This window comes from Drosophila grimshawi, unplaced genomic scaffold (genome assembly GCF_018153295.1).
Source record: "Drosophila grimshawi isolate 15287-2541.00 unplaced genomic scaffold, ASM1815329v1 contig_44, whole genome shotgun sequence".
Taxonomy (NCBI): Eukaryota; Metazoa; Arthropoda; class Insecta; order Diptera; family Drosophilidae; genus Drosophila; species Drosophila grimshawi.
Window position 1 is genome coordinate 14,248,381 of NW_025063240.1, and position 20,598 is coordinate 14,268,978.

The following is a 20,598-nucleotide window of genomic DNA, read 5'->3' on the forward strand; positions in this document are numbered from 1 at the left end:
TACATAGATGCTCAACCATTTGAACTTTGCTGTTATCATTTTTATTGCTTTTGGTTGCTCATACCCGATACCAACTGTAGTAAGTGTACTTAGAGCTAAGAAGCCTTTTGTTAAACTGCCACAACGATGACAAGGTTTATATATTTAATAAATATGTTTCACTAAAGTCGATATGTTTACTTAAATTATTATAATATATATATATATATATATGTATGTCTGTCTACATCTCAAGTATATATTTATATATATACATATACATATACATATACAAACATATATATATATATATATATATAAGTCGTACTCATGCGTAGGTAGTACATATTTAATATAAGTTTCAGTAGATAGTTTCAAGTTGTTGCCAACTAATTTTGGTTCCGTCTAATTTGAGTATAATACTTAACAAACTAAACTTTTGTTCTAGCGGCCATTGAAGGGCATCCATCCATCAATTAGCAAATTGCTGATGGACATATACATATACAATTAACTCACGTCTTTAAAGCTTAAGTTTATTTCTTTCGATCTTTCTAGGTATACAAGTTCTATGCGTTATTGTTTTAAATAGTCGTTTTTTTTTTGTTGATTCTTTTTTTTAGCAAACTCATTGCGATATTACATATACAATATAAAAAGCCAATTACTAAACAACAGCAACTACTTAGTAAAGGGTCTCACTACAAATATGTATATACAATATTTTAATTTTTGTTTCGTTCCTTAAATTCAATTATTTGTCAATTGATATTTGGTTAGATCAACCAGATGCTCATACAGCAAATCCTCCTGGGGCGTCAGACCAATCATAATCCAACCCGATATGGCAGCAATACTTCGCGTCAACGATAAACTGCTCCAAACACTCTGCACACTATTGCTCAGCTATTTAAGTGGATCAGAAATATGTTGATTAGGTTAAACAGATATCGGGAAAGAATTGCATTACTTACCAGCTCCTGTTGGGTTAGCGTTATGTTTGCATTATTATTGAATAGATAGAGTTTCTCATCGATGGAATCGGAGCATATTGTTAGGATTATGGTTGCAATATATAACATTGTGATGATTAGCCAACGAAACGATATTAATTCACTGGCATTTGAGAAGCTCCAACGACAAATGTCCATGCTAAAAATAAAAGGCAATGTTTTTTTTTTATTAATTTATCCAAATCAGTAAGCACTTGCGTAACATTTTTTTAAAATTTGACATCGGAAACCACAAAACAAAATTGACTTTTCAAGCTCGACTAAATAACCCAATGAACTTTGCTTGTGCCACTTGACTACGTGCAGGCATTTCTACAAGTATTCTGACATTCATATTGTAATAAAATTAAAAACTCAAGCCAGCTCGCAAATACCATTCATTCCCAGTTGGAAAAGGTCAAAAGCCGCATGTGATGCCACTCACAACACTGTAAAGCAATATAGTACATGACATTTACCAAAGCAACACCAGCAACAGAAGCAGCAGCAGCAGCATCACATAAATCACAGAGCACTGGATAACGGGTACAAATGTCAGACAGACTTTGACACTTTCTCCAATGTCGCTGCGGAATCTAGGGAGGAAGTATAGCGCCGATTGGGTCAGAGACAAAACGACAAAATGGCAAGCAAAGAGCAGCTAAAGCCAGAAAGCGAACAGACAACGCCAGACAATTTCAGTGGTGCTTCCAAAAAGACACCCACAGAAACTCAAACACAAACACACACACAACTGGCGCTGGTTTTAAAGGTCAAGAGTGCAGCAGTGTCAGTGCTGTTTGTGTGTGTGGGCAGCACGCGCAAAAAGAGCAAAGTTTAAGGGCATTAAAATTTGTATATACATATATATATATATGTATACTATGTATATTGAAGAATGATGAAATTTGCCACGCAACGAGTACTGTTTAAAATTTGCTTAACTATATAACATAATGACAACAGCCACGAAGCCAAACAAAGTCAAGCAAAGAGCCAGGCTCTTGAAATTTGCAATTCAAAAATAAATATAGCATACTTTTTGAGCGTCCCAAGTGGCAATATTGACGCACATGAATTGCCCACGCGCCACACTTCAGCATTGTGTTTGATAGAGTGGGATGGGGTGTCTTTACTAGAACCTAGTGGTTGCCCACTTTTCATTTGGTCTTGACAGGAGGTGCAAGTGTTTGTGTGTGTGTGTGTCTGTGTCTGTGTTTTTTCAATGAAATGTGCGGGTCGCTTCAAGGGTTTCCACCTTGGCCAGTCGTTTCGCATTTGAGGTCAATGTGTTCTTGGTACCCCTGTCTACCCCTTGCCCCTGATAACCCCCCTTCAAAAAACACTTGGTTAGCACGCACACGCACACTGCTCACTAAGTACTTGAACTAAATGAGTTTGACTTTCCTTTTTTCTATTTATAACGTGCGCCTATTGAAGGACACTGGCACGCATCTAAATTGACTTGTAAACAAAATAAGCACACTTTCACAGATAAGATTCGGCAAATACAAAATTGCAAAAACTTTCACTTACCGATCGAATACCGAAACCAGACAAATGATGGCCAAGCAGTAGAATGTATTCAGATACATATCCGCAAATCCAGCATAATCACTAATCAGTGACAATGTTTCGCTACTCGTCGTTGACGTTGTTGTTGTGGTTGATGTTGATGTTGTCGTTGTACCCGTTCCAGAATCCGCTGCTGCTTTATCCGAATTGCTGAGTTCCATACCCAAATTTGGCATCTGTGTTGCTGTGTGCTGTGTGAATGTCGCTGCCGTTGTTGTGATTGCTATAGTCTCGCCCGCAAGACTCATGCTATTGATGACCTTTGCCCAATCCGTGGGATGGCTGCTCAGCACAAAGAGTAGATGGGCCAAGGCTAGACCAGCTAGCAGCCCATGGCATATATTCGAAATGAGCAGCCAAATTCGTTGAACAACACAGGCAAGTTGTATATTGCTTGAGATGCCATTACTAAAAAAAAGGTTCCATGTGATGGGAAAACGATAAAAATTAGTTTGAACGAAAATTGCTTAAAATAATTAAGCAAAGAAGTACGATAAAGTTCACGAAGAATAAAAATATCCCTTAAAGCAAGCCATTTTCCGACAACACATTATTTTTAGCATATGATGTAACTATAACTTTTTACATTCAGCTACTTGGATAATATGTGAATGGTGAGCAAATAACCAGGAAGCTAAAAATAAACAATTCCCATAATAACACCCCTCTACTTAAATTAAGACATTAACACTGGCCTTATAACATTTTTGGGTCCTTATTAAAACTCTCACCAATATTGAATGTAATTAAATGAAATTACCTCAAGCTCAAATGAGTAAGTAAATATCTGAGTAAATGAATAATACTTGAAAGTAAATAAAAGTTAATTTCTTCAACGTACCAAAAGCAATTTGTGTAATTACAATAAATGACCTCAGCAAATTTCATAAGTAATAGTTGTGCTTGTTGGTAATAATAAAAATAACTTTTTGTCTTCTGCAAATGGAAGCAGAATACCTAAAATGACCTAAGAGGATAGTTGTGAAATTCACTGAAGCAAATCAGCTTATCACATAAGCTTTCCTTCGATCCCCTTTTCTAAGGTACAAAAATAGACACACAATGACAAAATAAAACGAATACAAATCAAATTTCCATTGGCAAACAATATGGCAAGCAATTTTAATATGTTGGCTGTAAGGAACCTAAAAATAGCCGGCTACATCGGGATTATGTGCACGCGACATACAACAACAACAACAACACTAAATGAGACCAAAGCAGTTCGGCTTAGCTCAGCTCAGGGCAGCTCTGTTCAACCCACGCCGGTCTGTCAAAAAACTCACCGATTTAGCTCGGCATCGAGGAGACAGCGTGTATCACCGTAGCTGCCACGATTGCTGGCTGTGCCGCCATTTGAGCGAAAGAGACGGCCGGCACCACCCAGTTCGGCGGCGGAGATGCCATCGATGCCGATGCAGGTGGTGCCACCAGCAGCGGCACCAGCTCCGCCACCACCGCCGCCACCGCCACGACCACTACGACCCGCACCGACAAAGGAACGTTTGTAATAGCTGTGCTCCACTGGTCGATAGCCCGATGACGTCTGCAGAAACATTTTGTCGATGTGCGCGGGCGTATCGTCCGTGGGCGAGACGACCGGAGTGAATGGATTATAGATCTCCTCGCCCTCAGCGGGCGCAATGTCATCCGCCAGTTCCTTCAATATGGATGATAGACCGCCAGCTGAGTAAAGTTTGCCTGAAAAAGGGACCAAAAACAGAGAGGGAAAAGTGAGAAAGAGTCAGTTGGTTGGAGTGAGAGATGTCAATGCGCAGAATCGTAAAAAGCTTTTTTGCTCAATGGAATACCAATTGCATTTGGGGAATGGGAATTGGGATTGGGAGCTGCTGCGGTTGCTGCTGTGACTGTTGCTGCTGCTACTGCTGCTGCTGTTACACTTACTGATGAGCTGACCCCGCTTGTCACGCTGCGATTTCGTCTTGCGATGCACACGTCGCTCCTCCAAGCTCTGATCGATTTCCAGCTCACCAGACAGCGATGCATCATGCATATCGGAGCACTGTTTCAGGTAACGCATCAGCGTCTCATTCGCCTGGCGCACCTCCATCTCGCCGGCAGCGATTAGCTTCCGTTCGCGTCGCCTGCGCGACTCCGACTTGCTGCGCTTGCGACGCGGACTCTTGTCGAAGCTGTTCCTCGAGCGCAACGAACGCTGGGCGGGACTCGCCTGCGGATCGGACAGTGATTGCTGTTTGCGTGAGGCACCACCACCACCGCCACTAGTACTGGCACTGGCCGCACCCAAACTCTGTGCCGAGGGCTGCGGCGAGCTCTGCTTCAGCTCGCGATCGATATAACCGAGGATGCCGCGATGGAAGGACGAGTCCACCTCCAGCGAACGCAACGCCGGCGACTGTGGCGAATGGGTGCGCCTCGATCGATGTCCGTGCGTTGCCGGCAACTGGCGCAATGTCTCACGCAGACTCATCGCATCTCCCGAGGAGTTGCGGCTGCCATCGCTTTGCTTGGTTGGCTGCGTGGGTGATTCGAGGCGTGTGGTTGCCACCTCTGCCGCTGGATCATCAGCACCCAGCGAGGCGCTCTCCTCCAGCGTATCCTGCGTGGGCGGTGCATGGCCATTGACCAACACCACCGTCTGCTGTGACGTCTGACTGGGTGAACCGACCATCTCAATGCTGTCCGCTGAGCTTTGTGCACTGATGCGACCCGCTGCGCCCGATGTGGTTGTTATTGTTGTTGTTGTGGATGCTGTATCATTGTTGAGGGCGGCCGCACAGCTCTCGAGCGTTTCGAGGACAGCCGTTGGCTCCACATCAAGATCGGGTGGCGTTGCAGCCGCTGCGGCGGCCTCACGTTCCAAGCGACGCTGACGTGCCTCGGTGCGACGTTGTCGCTGATGCTGACGATGCACCTTGGGCTGAGTGGCCTCCATATTTGCTGGCTGCCAATCGTATTAGTCTAGGCTGTTGCTCTTGCTGTTGCAGTTGCTTTTCTTGTTGCTGTTGTTCTTACTGTTGCTACTGTTGTTGTTGTTGTTGTTGTTTTTGTCGTTCTTGCAACGTGTGCTTTTGTGGCATAAGCTACTGTGTATGCCTTCATAACAGGTGGATTATTATCCCAGGCAGGCTGTGTTTGAACTTTCGAGCAATCAAGTTTCGGTGAAGCTGCAGCTTTTCGCTTTGACCCAAATAATTATGCACTCCGAAGTAGCTCAAATTGTCGCACTTGCTGCAGCTACACACAAACACGCACACAAATACACACACCGACACACACATACAGACACACACACACACACAGGCAATACTTGAGCTCAGCTGCTGCTATTTGTGCGCTATTTCAAGGCTTTGCTTTGTCGAATTTTATTTTTAAAAAACCACTTCTATTGAATACAATTTTATGCTTTTAAACTATGCTTTTGACAACGACAAAGTGGACAAAAATTCACTTATAGCACTTAGAAATGATGTGTGGTTAACAGCAATGAAGGTCGCCCGTTTGGTGCTTGGGAACGTGTGTGTTTTGCTCGCGTTCGCGGCTGCTAAGCGACTGATTTGGCCTGGACGAGACAGCTATGTAAAATGGCCTAAAACATGCTGAACTCAACTGACGCTTGTGTCTTGCGCCTCGCCTCGCCTCGCCTGGCTTGGCCTGCCTGGCATTTCGGTGGTTGCTTGTGTTGTTGTTTGTGTCCTGCTTCCTGAAACGTAGTAACGAGCACAACGAGCAAAAGCTTTCCACAATGACGTCAGTCGCAGTGCGTGCTGAGCATTAACGCCCACAACTCTCCATCCTGTGTGTGTGTGTGCTGGCATTATTGACAAATTCTATTTTTAGGCAGACGCCAGCTTTGGCAATGGTGGGGGATTTTTGTTTTAAGCAGCACCTTGCCCCAAAAAATATTGTCAGCTGCTTTCGCTCAGGCTACACTGAGAGAAACTCGCAAAACGCTGCACAATATTACTATTTTTATGTATGCTAGCTAATGTTTCTATGGCTAAGCAAAGCTTTATAAGCCTTTATTTAATATATTAAAATTGATGTTAAATATTTGCAAATATCGGATGAGTTGCAGCAACCGCAGTCAGTTGTTGCCCCAACCCCAGGTTTTAATATAAAGCAGCTGTCGTGTTTTTTGCAACATTTTGCATACCCACACATCTACACAGCCTCTCTCTCTCTCTCTCTCTCTCTCTCTCTGTCTCTCTCGCTGACACTTTAGTTGCGTTCATCTTCTCTCCGAAATCGATAAATGCGTGGAAATGTCTCAGCTTGGTGCAAGCTACTGCGCAGCTTTCAGCCTGTACATCATGTTGATGACGTCAATCGAAAAAAGCTCAGCGCAAACCAAAACAACAACGCAGCTGAAGCACAAAAGCCGGCAAAAGCTTTTTTTACCCAGCGCTGGCTGCCATTTTGAAGGCGTCAGCCAAATTTCATTATCGTAAAGCGTTAGCAGAGGCAGAGGCGTCGTCTGGCTGCAGCAGACACCAACACGCCAAGCAAAAGCAAAAGCAGCGGCCAAAGCAGCGTGCTTAGCTAAAAAAAATAAAATAAAATTGCCCCCGAAATGCCAAAAGGCGTTGGGCACTTGAACTGCTCCCCCTCTCTGTCTCTCTCTGTCTCGTATTTGATCGCCCACTCTGTCTGCCTCGCTCCCTCGCACTTGCAGGCCAGTTACCGACATTGAGGACACGTCACGACCGTGACGTCACGGCTTGACGTCAGTGCGTCACATATGCTACAAACAAAAATAATATACGAAAAAAAAATGAGTTGCCAAGAAGAAGCTAACGGAATGCTAAGGCTTCGTCCAAAATGCCAAACAAACTCAAACGCAAAAGCTGTTTATTCAATAGGATTACAGATTAGGCAAATATCATGTGCCATTAAATCTGCAGAAAGAGACTGTTTTATGCAAGAGCAGCATAATTATTCATAAATTATGCTTAGGCTCGTACATTACTTAAATATACATTTTCTCGTTCTCTTCGTTTTAAGAAACATTATTTATGTTCACAGATTACCAGTCATAATTGGAATTTAAAATTTAAAAAGTCAAAATAAATAACGACAGTAAATTAAATTAAATTAAATTAAATCAAGCGTTCATATTTTATTTAGAATAATAAATTAGGAGTATTAAAGGAAAATCACCACAAAAGTTTAGTCACAAAGTTAATATAACTAATAAACATGAATATTAAAAATATATTCCAGTTCCACAAATGGAAATCATGTTGATTTTTTGAAATGTTTACTATTTTTCTCGTACTTCAACCTCAAAATGGAAACATATCTCATACATTGACCAGCATTGCAGTTTAAGTGTGAAAGGAACTCTTCGAACAGGGTTCCTAAAATCTTCCCCAGCTAAGCAAGAAAAGGCTTTGCACACGATGGCAATCCTGCCAATAACCCGTTGCCACGGGCAACTGCTCAGTTGTTTATTCAATACAACTCCAGCTCCAAGGCACAACCGGTTGTGGTTTAAATAATAAAACTGCGCCTTAATCGACCACATAAAGAAGTGAGTATAAGATGCCATTGCTTGAAGCGCCTGCCGAGTACTCGGAATCCTCGCCGGAGCACTCACTGCAGCCAGAGATACCGTTGTTCCTCGCACCACTGCCAGGCCCTGCTGCCCTGGCACAACTACGTCCCCTGCCCGCAGAGGTGCGACAACACCAACAGCAGCAGCAGCTGTTGCAACAACAGTTGCAGCAACAAAACCAGCAGAATCGTCGCATCCTGGGACGCAGAAACTCCTACGATCGGGATGTGCCCATTGCCGAGGAGACGGAACACTTTCCGGCGTTTGTGCACCTGCTACCAGTTGTGCTGCCGCCTCAGGTGCCGGAGCCAACGCTCGATGAGCTGCTGGTAAGTGTGCTGCTGGTGACCATTAAGTCCAACCTGATCTTCATCATATATACCATATAGCGTCGCGTGACACAGCGAACCGATCTAGAGCAGGTGGAGACGGTGCGTCTGCGTGTGATTTCATATTCGGTGAGCCTGTCGAGGCTATCGCTATTTCTGCCACGCTTGCAGCAGCTGGATCTCAGTGGCAGTGTGCTCAGCTCTCTGCGAGATCTGGGCTATGGCCTGATGCAATTGACCCATCTGAACATCAGCAATTGTGGATTGAATAGCTTCGATGGCACCAGTGGCCTGCCCGCCATACGGGTGCTCATTGCGGACGGGAATATGATACAGCGTGTGGGTCCACTGACGGAGCTAAGTCAGCTCCAAGTGCTGCAGGCGCGCAACAATCGCATCAGTGAGCTGGGATTGCTCTCGTTTCTGGGCCTGTGCCCGCAGCTGGTTCAAGTGGAACTCGACGGTAATCCCGTCTGCCGTTTGCCCCTATATCGCGATATGCTGCGTCGCAGTGTGGCAACTCTCCAAATACTGGATGGTCAGCCAATTGATGAGGCTAGCGGCGAGGTGCAACAGATGGACTCACACAGTTCCCAGTCCAGTGATGAGTCCGAGTCAGCTGCTCCACGACCAGCAACAGCACCACACAATAACAACAACAGCAATAGTGGCATCAATATTCCGCGCCCTGCATCTGCTTTGGTCTCACTGGATTCACGTCAGGGCTCCACTCCCACATCCATACCCTCAACCCCAGTGGCTGGCTCAGTTTTGGGTCTGGTGCGCCAGCGACGACGACGCAGTGGACATGCCTGGGTCAGCTCGTCAAGCGGCTCATCCGCCAGCTCCTCGGCAGGTTCAACGCGAGCGCCTTCGATTAGCTCCTGCTCCTCACACAGCAGTTTGGATTTGCACTCTTCATCCTACGCCTTCAACGTACGGGATTAAAACTCAACGGAAATGAGTATTGCTCACAACACAGTTACAATTTTATTGTGATTAATCTAATAATAATGTTCAATTTATACTTTGATCACCTATTAATAAAATTCAAAGAAACTTTGATGATTTAGCTTGATATATCATTATATCAGTATATAGCAATACAATATGCCAGGACGATCTTTCTTTCCTTTTCGTATCACTTTTCATGTTTGACTTTTCATATTTTAACAACAATTTGAGCTCTGATATTTTCTTTAAATTTCAATATTTTTTTACCATAAAATCATCAAAGTTTTAACAATTGTTTTAATTTTTAAATTATACGAGGCGTGCTTAAAGAGTTAAAAGATTTGAATTAGTTAAGCTATAAGCCTCAAAGTTAATGTTGGACCAATACTTTTTGAGCACACCTCGTATGTGGTACATATATATATATATATATGTATTTTAATTCCGTGAGTATGTTGTTTAACTTCACCAGATCATTGTCTACGTCCATTATTCTACATTGAGTATGTGAGAAAATGTGCATTAAATTGTGTATATAGAATATATATAATATAATATATAAAATATAGAATTAATAGAATATCAAAAATGTTGCCTATTCCGTATAAGTGTACTGAAACAAGGCAGCCGAGGGTGATCTGGTGGGCACCAATTGGCTTTGGCCATTCGAATTGCGAAAGACAATGTAGTCTCGACCGTTGATCAGGCGTCGCACTCCAGTTCCTTGTTGCCCATTGCCACCGAGGACTAAGCCATGTCGTTTGCCATAGCGCAGCTGCTGCTGCTCCCCTCCGGCATGATAATTGAAGATGCTCTGATATGGTGGCGGCGGCGTTACATTCTCGCCATGTGTGGATTTACCTAGCAGCTGTTTGTCCCCACCACTTTGGAGGTGTCGCAAGCCGCGCAGCCAACGCGATGGCTTCACCGACTGGCCATTGGGTGTGCGTCCGATTCCATGGCGGGCCCACTTGTTGGCCTCGCGTCGTCCGTTTATGTAGCGGAACAGCACCTCTGTGGTGAACACAGCCAAGGCGGTGGCAAAGCCTGTCAGCATTATGTAGTAGGTCATCATTAGGTCACCGTTGCGCAGCTGCCTCTCAGTGCTGCCCAGATCCTGTGGACAAATCTCAGCGCTCGGCAATTCCCTCGCTGACAAATGCTTGATAATGCCCGACTCAACCAAATTGAGTAGTCTGTCAATTGAAACCGGAAAATACTTATTACATTCAATGTAAGCAAGTTAAGCGGCTTACTCTGGATCGAAGAGCTCGCTGAGATTGGAGCCAATGGGATAGGCGAAAGTTCTCTTCTTTCTTAGAAACGGTTCCTTGGCCATCGCAAAGGGACAGTGTATCTTCTCATCGTCGGCGCTGACTGACTTGCGGAACAAGTAATCCCTGTACAACATAATACTAATCGCCGGCCGATCTCGAACGAACACATAACCATTCCGTTCCACATAGTTCTGCAGATTATAAGTATCATTCGAGGCTTCCGTGAATACAGCATAATTGTTTTGAATCATACGATTGAGCATAGACAGCGATTCGTTGGCCTGCGAGTGGGGAAGAGCAAAATAATTTGGTATATTTATGTGCAACTTTAATCTGCAGTTCTGCAAACCATGATCAAAAATATTTTACTTTCTAAAATCGATTTGGTTTTGAGACTCACCAAATATCTATTGGTCCCCCTGTAATTGGTAACTTACCGTTCGCATGGCATATTCGACGCCACCGCCTCGCATGGAAACAAAATGTTTGTTTTTGGTGAGAATATCGTTGACCGTATTGTAGGGCAAGGTGAACTTTGAGAGGGTTAGAAATGCGGTTAAATTTGCGGTATAAAACGATGTTAAAATTGTGATAAAAATCCACCAGGTCGCAAAGAGCAAGCGTGTCGAGTCTGCAATTGAATTTAGTATATATTTGCACACATTTAGCATACATTCTTTAAATGAAATGACAAACACGGCGATTGCATGTGCTCCGAACCGAGAATCGAGCTGAACTCGACCTGTGCAGGTTAAATTGCCGATGCTTATCGGTGCATTAGGGTTAATTGATATATGAAGTTCACCTGCGATGGGGGAGAGGGTGCTGCCCTGCTTCATGAGTGCACCGTAGACGAACCAGGCGCAGTGGCCCAGCGAATAGGGTTGCTGGACTGCATCGCCCGTCAACCGATTGCGTATAATGATCAGCATATAGATGATTGGTCCGACGGCCAGCAGTGAAACGAAGATGAGTATCCACACCCAAAACTCAAATGGTGCCAGTAAGCCTGAGCCACCAGCAGATTCGCGTGGACGTCGCATAACCATTATCCATTCACCCTCATCCAGAATTGTCGACGAGTAGAAGACAAAGGTGCGCTGCTCCGAGAGCAAGGGTATAAATGCCGCAGCCAAATCCACTTGCTATTGCATAATAAAATATTATTTAATAAATGATAATTTGAGAACTACTATAAACTCAGACATTTTCAGATTATAGATATTTCACAAATATGGAAACATCATTTCTTTAACATAGCATTCCACATTTGTACAAAAACTACACTGGAATAAATTTAATTTATAGTTAATTATACACTATACATTTTTGAAATTTTGAAAGAACTTTCATAAAGTCCACTCACACTATTGTTAACCATTTCAATGAGACTGCGATCCAAATCCATTGTGGAACCGATAATGTTATCCTGCGGCACAACCACCTCGTAGGTGAAATTGAATTTCTCCTGCAGAAAGTCAATGACCTGAAATGAGACTCCACGTCCGATACGAGTGCCGTTCTCCAGTATTTCCGTGTAGCTCAATGGGTAATCCTCTAGGGTGGCAATGCGCAGATGTTGGCCATTCATCCATTCCTTCATATTGCGCAGTTTTTCCCGCTTGTTGCGCAAAGTCTCCAGCGTCTCAACGGGTGCATCCGCATCCAAGCCAGCATTTGCGACCTCCACATCAATTGGCATTTCGGTGATCGCACTGCCATCCTCATTCAACAGTATTAGACCCTCGGGCAGGGTATCGTTCATGGGGGGACAGGCTAAGCAGAGTGCAGCAGCCACAAGCAGCTCAATGCCAGTGGCCATTTTAGCTGCTCGACTAGTAACTTGTGGCAACTTGTGGCTTCTTGCGCTTTCGCATACTGGTTTCCAAAGTACAGTTGACTATTTGTTTTCTATTTGACTGTCTCTCGACTTCACAACCGAACCGTTATTCACAGAGCTCCGAGCGTTACTAAAACCACAATTTCCAACCCATGAACGGCATTGAGGGTAGATATTTATATGAATATGTAAATATGGCACACGTATGCTTGACTCACTGCAAACACAATTAACAATAATGACAAGTGCAAACATGACAGGACACAAGCGCCCAAAACCCAGTTGCCACCCACTCCTCATCCCCAAGTCCAATGCAGATTGTAAGCCCTGATTACTTACCATATTTTTGTGGCCGGACTATTCTGCTGGGTATACAATACACAAAAACCGGGCTAATGAAACGTCGCGACTGGCGACTATTGACTACTTAAGAAAACACAAATATAGTTCAAGTCCACTCGTGTAACTGATTGTCTAAGATTGTCCAATATGCCCAGGCTCAAGGACACCATGTACGGGTATCCTGTGGGTCAAGTTTACGCCATATATGATTGTCTAATAGCCAATATTATGACCTAATAAGCCACAATTACAGGCTATTACAGAGCAGAATAAATCGTCATTAGGCGAATAACTTGTCAAACAAATTTTAATTAATTGTAAATCAATTTTTACGGACTTACTGCTTCGGCACTGTTAGCTCTTGATAAGCCTTAAGAAATACTTATTGAGTACTTATCAAAATTCAATGCTGAAATATCATTGAATCATCGTGAATTGAAATATTGGAAATCGAATGAACTAAAATAGTTTATCAATAATCTTAAAATGTGTTGATAAAGTTACTAATTGCAACTTGACGCATTTCCTTTGACTCTCTCTCTCCTTTTTAGTCTTATTCATATCTGATTTATTTTATTTATTGTACTTAGCACTAGTTAATAAATATTCATAAGTATTTACATGAAATATACACAGTTCTAGAAATCTTCAGATTCTTCAATCATAACGTCTGCTGCTCTCCAGCACCTCGCTGCTCGATCCACTTGCCAGGCTATTCAGATTGCACTTGCAATCCTCGCCATCGACTCGTCCCTTGCCGGAGGTTAAGATGCGAACGCCTTCGGCAAATTTCGGGAATCCGGACATGGTTTCCTTCAGCGTGGTCATCATGACCGGCAGATACATGAAGAAGTCCTTAAAATGGCCCACAACCGTATGATAGTCCACGGGTCGCCCACTTGCCCCGCCCCCCGCCGGGCCCTGATAGTTGCCATCAATGTCATTGTCATGCGATCCATAAGGCAACGCACAACAAAAATGCACAACTGCAAAAATTGCAAACTCATTATTACCTTGTATGGATTACACAACTGAGACTTACCCAACAATCCAACAATTGCGACTGCCTGAATCTGAATCTGAATTTGCTTGCTGTCTGCCATGATTGTGTGTCAACGCTTTTTGTGGAAATGCTCAGCTCTTGCCTTTGTACTCAAGAATTTATAACATTTGCAGCGATTGCTTGGCAAGCACAATTATTATTATTATTATGCATTTCGTCTGTTTTGTTGATTGCTTTTCACTTTCGTGCTGAATAGGCGAGAAAAACATGAAACTCTTGGCGAAATTCGATTTTCAATGTTACCGCCAAAGACCTTTACATTAAAAATGTTGAGAAGAGCTATAAATGTTATTATCAAAAGTGTCAGAGTTCATAACAAAGAACACCTGGCTCTGGAGTAGAGTAAATTTACTTAATTAATCATAATAATAAGTTAAATCTACTGCAAATTTAAAACGTTAATCTAATATATTTATCAAATTTACAGTAGTTTTAACTTCTAAAAAACCATGTCAATAAAATGTTTACCATTCCAAGATAGTTTCCATTAAAGTTCTTGGAGATAATAAATTAAACAGTCGTCAAAGCTTAACAACTTAACAGGCTCCCTTTAATATTAAACCTATTATTGCACAGTTAACTGTTTTAATAAAATTTACATTTTATTTACCTTTACTTTAACATTTTATACAATTTATTTGCTTCAGTTTTTGCTTTTAACAAAACCCAAACCATCGCTTGGCTCCATCTGTCGGACGGTTGCTGAACTGTACACAAAAATTTTACATAGGTACACACTGACAGCATTGCCTTAGTTAAACTCGCTATCACTAGATGGCGCTAGCACGACGACATTTTATCTTTTTACATTTCATTTTTGAAACTTAAGCAAGAAAATATTATATTTATGATGTATGTTGACTATGGCGAATATTATTCCACAAATATTACAGAAAATAAAACCTAATAATTGACTTTTTAAAATGGCGACTATTTTAAGAGTTAGATTTAACGTTTAAAAATCACATTATTTTTGTTTATAATTTTTACAATAGGAAATTCCCGACTTGTCATGAAATTACATGAATTAAATCAATGGAGCTGAATCTTAATTAATATGGGCAATTCAAAGCTAGAACCCGCTTTACAAGTTTTTATACGAGAGCTAAAAATCCAAAATCACCAACAAAATGTGTTATTACAAGATAAATATTTGATTTCATCGATCATCTATAAGAACCGAGTTGCGACTTTGATATTGACATAAATAGTCAAGAACTTAAAACCTCGCTGGCTGTGCATAAAAATACAAAATAATTAAAGCCTGACATAATGGAAATTATATTCGCAGTGCAACCAGGCCAATAAGATGTGTCATAAAACAGTTAACAATATGATGCTGATACTCGGTCAGACAATCTTTCAGTTTCAGTTTCAGTTTCAGTTGCAGTCAAGTTCAAAGTCAAGCGTAAACGTAAGTTTAACCTTAACACTGACCGACTTACATGGCTAGGCTTATATATGTACACATATATATACATATATTTCTGGGGAGGCCGATCAAGCGTTTTATAATGTGTGCAATCAGCTCTGAAAACCGTTCGTAATTGATGTTATTATTTCATTTACCTCTTGGCACTTGCGTGCGAGACCGTTTAGAGGCGCTGAAAGGGGGAGCTCAAAAACCAATTAGTCACTTAAACACGTTTTGAATACAAATCGCACGAAATTCATATTTATGTGTCGACAACGTCTCCGTATTCAAATTAGCTAAGATTATGAGCTGACTTATTGTTGATGCTGTTTACGTGAACATTTGTAACAAGTTTTATTAACACACAAGTGGGTAAAAAGATATTCACACGCCATTTTTACTACATATATACAAAGGTTAACCAGGAGACCCGTAACAAAATATGGCTGTGACTCTGCTTAAATATTTATTCTGTTGATTGTCTGCTAAATGGAGAATATTAAAAATGTCTTAAAGTTAAGGAAAGTTACTTAATGTTTAATTTATTCATTCCATTTCTCGTTTTGTGTGAAAAGGTTTTAAATTGAGGCATTTATTTTTAAACGTTTAGTCATTTTTTTATTTGCATATTTTACCAAGTGAATTCTTATGAAATATTTCTCTTACTATAAATTACAATTCAAAGCAGACCAAAGGGAATACACAAATTTATATATATTTATTTATGTCAAATAATTTGATAAAGTGTGTAAACCTATTGGCTAATTATTATGTGGCAAATGTAACTAGAGGCGACTCCAATTGTGTGTTAGACACGCGCATTCCATTTAAGACAATCGATATGGAAATGCGCCGGCAAGTAAAATAACCAAGTAAAATCAACACGCGATTCTCTGGGGTCCCATCAATTTTGCGGGCTTTGTTTGACTGGCTGATTAGATATTGAGTCGTGAAATATTTCTAATTCCGAAGCGTATATTTTTATCAAAGCGTAAATGAATACTATAAACATAGGGGCGAGACTTAGAAGGCACACGTATACATATCACAGGGTGTTCGGATGGATGGATAGAAGGTAGTTGGCTTTGCTTTTTTTTATCTTCGACTAGATGACAAAATCGTCGCGTATATTCTCTCTGGTCAAGAAGAACGGACGCTCCTCGGTGGGGCAGTTGAACTTCTCAAATAGGTGACTGTTGAAGCCGCTCTTCTTGTCCGGCATCTCCAGCATATTGTTCCAAATGGCATTCGCTGCCGACGCGTGTCCACGCTGACTGAGATGGAAGCAATCCTCCGAGAAGAATCTCGTATCCGTTTTGCCGGAACGCGTGCGCGGAAAGTCATCGAACTGTGAAAACGGCTGCACATTGATCGTAAAGGTCTGAAAGAAGAGCAAGCTTATCAATCGGATTCGATTAGAATATCCTTTTGAGTCCACACCTCTGTATTGAACTCTGTTCTGTTGACAATCTCATAGTCCTGGGCTATCCAACGTTTCATGATTGGCTCGTAGTAATCCAAATGCTGCTTAGCCTTGCCTATCAAGCAGGGACACTCAAAGCTCAGGGTTCTCTGGCAAATTGACGGCAAACCAGAGAGTTTGGTTAGGAAACGAAGATTGGGTGCTGGCACCACATTGAGTAGCAGACGAGGCACATTATCCCTGAGATAACGATAGGTCTTTAGCATGTTCTGCTTGTGCCACGTGACAGTCAACTCTGGCTGTGGATAGTAGCAGATATCGGTGCAGAAATCATTGTTACCAATGAACATTGTGATCAGCTTCCAGTCGTGCGTCATATTCACATTGGGATCACGCTGCATGCGCTTCACCAGCACCTTGGCCATATACGGCATATCCCGGGACATGGCGGCCAGTTCGGCAACGTTGAAGCGTGAGGAGCGCTCTGTGGACAGGCCATCCTTGAGCGAATAACCATATAGATTTGGATTGAACTCTTTGAGTATGTTGGGCAGTGTTAGATACTTTCGCCAATTGTCCTGTCCCCCAATCGACCAGACGACGCCACGATTCTCAACGGTGACATGGCCGAGATTGGTAGCAAACACACCATTGCCCGCAGTCAGTGAATCACCCATGGCACCAATGATATCAATGTCACCCGGTCGCAAGCGATGCACACTCGTCGGACGCTCGTCGCTGCGTCGTCCGGGTCCATTTTCCGCATCACAGAATTCCAGCAAGGCACGCGTACGTGGATTCGATTTTTGTGTTTTCTATGGAAAAGAATATCTTGAGAGTTTAATATGGAAGGCGATTGTTAATTGTGCAGCTGGTTGAGACCTACGCCTGCATTGCGTACGCGTTGCACGTTTGCCTCATCATCGCCGGAGCGACCGGTGAAGGCCAGGCCCAGTAGACGCAGCGGCCGATACACATTCCTTAATGCCTCATCCAATGACGTGCGCTGTGACGTCACAGGTCCAATCATCAGCCCCATCAGCAACATCAGAAGCAGAAGTAAAAATGACACTTGCCTTAATGATGTCTCACCCATCTTGTCTTACAACTAAAACAAAAGAAATAAATATGTTAAGATCTATGTCTGAGATCGCATCATTCAACGTTTTTTTTTTGTTTTGTTTTGTTTTTGTTCGATGTTGGTGACGTCCTCGACACTGAACCAGTTCTTCAAAGATGTTTCGTTACGACGCTTGGTTAGTTTATTCACCTTTTGCGATCGCTTGCTTTGATTTGTTTTCTGCCCAGTGAGCTTCGGCTTGGCCAATTTATTTAGCATAAGCGAATCTGACAAATTTATGCAAATTTCATTTGTTAGAGGAAAAAAAACATAAACATTCAGCATAAATGATAAATAATTTTAGCAACTGGCAACAGCAAACTGATTTTGAGATAGATATTTTCGTTTTCCAAATAGTTTGCCGTTGGGATATTGATATATAAACACATAAAACATAATTAAGAGTTGACATTGAAATGGAACAAATATATGTTAGAACATATTCTGAATTGACTAATTAATGGCAACACACGCAGTTCAATTACACTTTTAAAACACTCTTCGAAAAACACATAATTCTGTCACAAGCTAAATATGCAAACACTATATTTAATATCACAAGAAGCCTCTTTAACTGTTCCGATGTGATAATATGGTAAATGTCTGCAAACTTTATGTTTGGCGGAAGTATCCAAATGGTGAACTGAATAAGCGTGCTAAGTCCAGTTGTCATCAAGAATCAAATTGATTTTTGTTTCCTTCTCGCATAAAGCACAGTCTTCAAGCGAAAGACTTAGGAAACGAACGTGTCAAATCAAAAGCAGAGGCAATCGGAACCGCACGATTTGATTGAACTTAATTAGCTTTGATGGCGAAACTGGATTACCTTTTGATATCCGTTGTTAATAGAACACTTTGAATATAGTTTAATGAATAATGATGAATGATTAATCAAGCAATAGCTGCAGATAACTTTTTAATTTCTAACCGGTAAATCTTGCAATTTAAACAATAAAAACTGCACAATTACTTAAATAAAAACGCGCACAAATATTCAATAATTTATCGTATGTGTATATATTTTATATATATTGTCAACCCCAGAAGGCAGCGCGTCCGCCTTCGTCGATCGCATAGAATCAACTGCTCGCTAGAATTTCCGATTATGTTGATTTTATATGGACAGCCCCCGGACAGCGTAGTACGCATAGAATAAAATGGACAACAACTAAAAAAAATATCGTACGAGTATACGAAACACGTAAAAAGAACAAAATACAATACAAGCCAAGTGCGAAATTGTGCGGCGCAGCGTGCTCGTCTTTAACATATCCTGTAAACTTCTTAAGAACGTAGATATATAAAAACGTAAATGTTGAATAAATCAAAGTAGTGTTGGGTTAGAAGTATATATGGTAAGCCACAAGATTTTAAGAATTTAATAAAATAAATTTATATAAAATACAAAGAAAGTTTAATTATTCAAAATATCATTGATGTGCTGCACAAATTTGTAATTTATGATAAAAAATTCTGTAATTTTCAAAAAGAGTTCGTAAAGCATTCGTAAAATTAATCGCAACTTTTGCTTATTTAATCCATGCATGCCGCGCCTCCAAATCGAATATACCCCATTCGCCATTTGAGCACGTGGTGTATCACATCAAAATTGGCTATCTGCGATTCACACACACACTCGCACACACACAAACTCACACAAGCATACATAAGCGTGCACGAGCGTCGTCTGAGTAGCGTAAAATCAGAAATTCACTTTCGTTGAGCTGTTAAAAATAGTTTGGAGCCAAGAGCAACGGCGTTCCACTTGTCAGACGTGCTTTACGCTGCGCTGTTCCAAAAACAGACAATTGCTGAAAAGCCGTTTTCAAGGCATGACCAGACTGAAAGATGCGAAAAGAGGCGCGATTTAAGTCGCCGCTTTGGGCAAAATGGAACGAGACCTACAACTCATCGGCTGATTGGGAGGATCCACCTCGGTTCAATTTAAAAAAAAAGAGTGGCAGGTTAACGCCGGTCTGGGGATAAATTTAGCTCATAAAACCTGTACACACGCGTTGTACGTGATAAATATATAGACAGATATTTTGCGGGAGTCAGAAACGTAGATAATTTACGGTCATTAATTGACTGCTGCTGATTTAATCACTGGGGGTGTTAAACTTAAAAGTTAACTTACTGCACATACATTTGGACTATAAAACTTTCAACTGGAGTGTCAATTATCAAAGAACACATAAACACATTCATAAAGTAACGGCTGTGATTTTGAAAAACCTATGCTAATCATATGCCAATCTTGAATACTCTAACCAGCACTTGAAGATTTTGCACATAAGTATGTACATAATATCATTGTTAGGTACCCTCGACATGATATACGCTTCCACTTCACTTCCTCTACAAGCAATCCAGTGCTCAAATTGGATAACCTTGTCTAAATATAAAATAATAATACAACAACAAAAATAAAAATAACGGCATGAAGCAATTAAAGCGAAACAGCGAAGAAGCAACAACTTGTTTTAAATGAACAACACCAGAAACAAGAAGGAATCGTTTAAAACGACAGCAAAACATTTTGAGATAGCTTCTTGTTTTGCAACCCGACTTGTAAGTGAACTGAATCGTAACTAAACTGATGACGTACGATAAGTACTCTTAAATAATTTAAAACCTTTAGTGAGGAGTGATTTATGCTAATGCATAAAAAGGAGAAACCCAAAGACCTATTATTATCTCTTCAACACTACAATTCCATTAAGGACAATTTATATACTTGCTATGCAAGCT

At 41.5% G+C, this 20,598-nt stretch overlaps 5 protein-coding genes across 5 annotated transcripts; 1 reads left to right on the plus strand and 4 right to left on the minus strand.

Annotated features, from left to right (window-relative positions):
- Positions 1-304: 304 nt before the first annotated feature.
- On the minus strand, positions 305-5,544 carry LOC6556658. The gene is made up of 5 exons (XM_032743097.1): positions 4,452-5,544; positions 3,833-4,247; positions 2,508-2,954; positions 954-1,131; positions 305-885 (listed from the first exon to the last, which is right to left on the minus strand). The coding sequence occupies exons 1-5, from the start codon at positions 5,461-5,463 to the stop codon at positions 730-732; spliced, it is 2,208 nt and encodes a 735-aa protein (XP_032598988.1). The 5' UTR covers positions 5,464-5,544; the 3' UTR covers positions 305-729.
- A 2,357-nt stretch (positions 5,545-7,901) lies between these two features.
- LOC6556663 (leucine-rich repeat-containing protein 56) lies at positions 7,902-9,442 on the plus strand. Its single transcript, XM_001984233.2, has 2 exons — positions 7,902-8,414; positions 8,475-9,442. The coding sequence occupies exons 1-2, from the start codon at positions 8,073-8,075 to the stop codon at positions 9,360-9,362; spliced, it is 1,230 nt and encodes a 409-aa protein (XP_001984269.1). The 5' UTR covers positions 7,902-8,072; the 3' UTR covers positions 9,363-9,442.
- A 249-nt stretch (positions 9,443-9,691) lies between these two features.
- On the minus strand, positions 9,692-12,570 carry LOC6556718 (glutamate receptor ionotropic, delta-1). Its single transcript, XM_001984232.3, has 5 exons — positions 12,012-12,570; positions 11,451-11,790; positions 11,083-11,276; positions 10,625-10,926; positions 9,692-10,564 (listed from the first exon to the last, which is right to left on the minus strand). Exons 1-5 carry the CDS (start codon positions 12,465-12,467, stop codon positions 9,964-9,966), a joined length of 1,893 nt encoding a protein of 630 aa, XP_001984268.1. The 5' UTR covers positions 12,468-12,570; the 3' UTR covers positions 9,692-9,963.
- Positions 12,571-13,395: 825 nt separating this feature from the next.
- On the minus strand, positions 13,396-13,940 carry LOC6556758. The gene is made up of 2 exons (XM_001984231.2): positions 13,870-13,940; positions 13,396-13,813 (listed from the first exon to the last, which is right to left on the minus strand). The coding sequence occupies exons 1-2, from the start codon at positions 13,928-13,930 to the stop codon at positions 13,485-13,487; spliced, it is 390 nt and encodes a 129-aa protein (XP_001984267.1). The 5' UTR covers positions 13,931-13,940; the 3' UTR covers positions 13,396-13,484.
- Positions 13,941-16,019: 2,079 nt separating this feature from the next.
- On the minus strand, positions 16,020-18,930 carry LOC6558759 (phospholipase B1, membrane-associated). Its single transcript, XM_001984230.3, has 4 exons — positions 18,674-18,930; positions 17,614-17,835; positions 16,745-17,542; positions 16,020-16,685 (listed from the first exon to the last, which is right to left on the minus strand). The coding sequence occupies exons 2-4, from the start codon at positions 17,821-17,823 to the stop codon at positions 16,410-16,412; spliced, it is 1,284 nt and encodes a 427-aa protein (XP_001984266.1). The 5' UTR covers positions 17,824-17,835; positions 18,674-18,930; the 3' UTR covers positions 16,020-16,409.
- Positions 18,931-20,598: the final 1,668 nt, after the last annotated feature.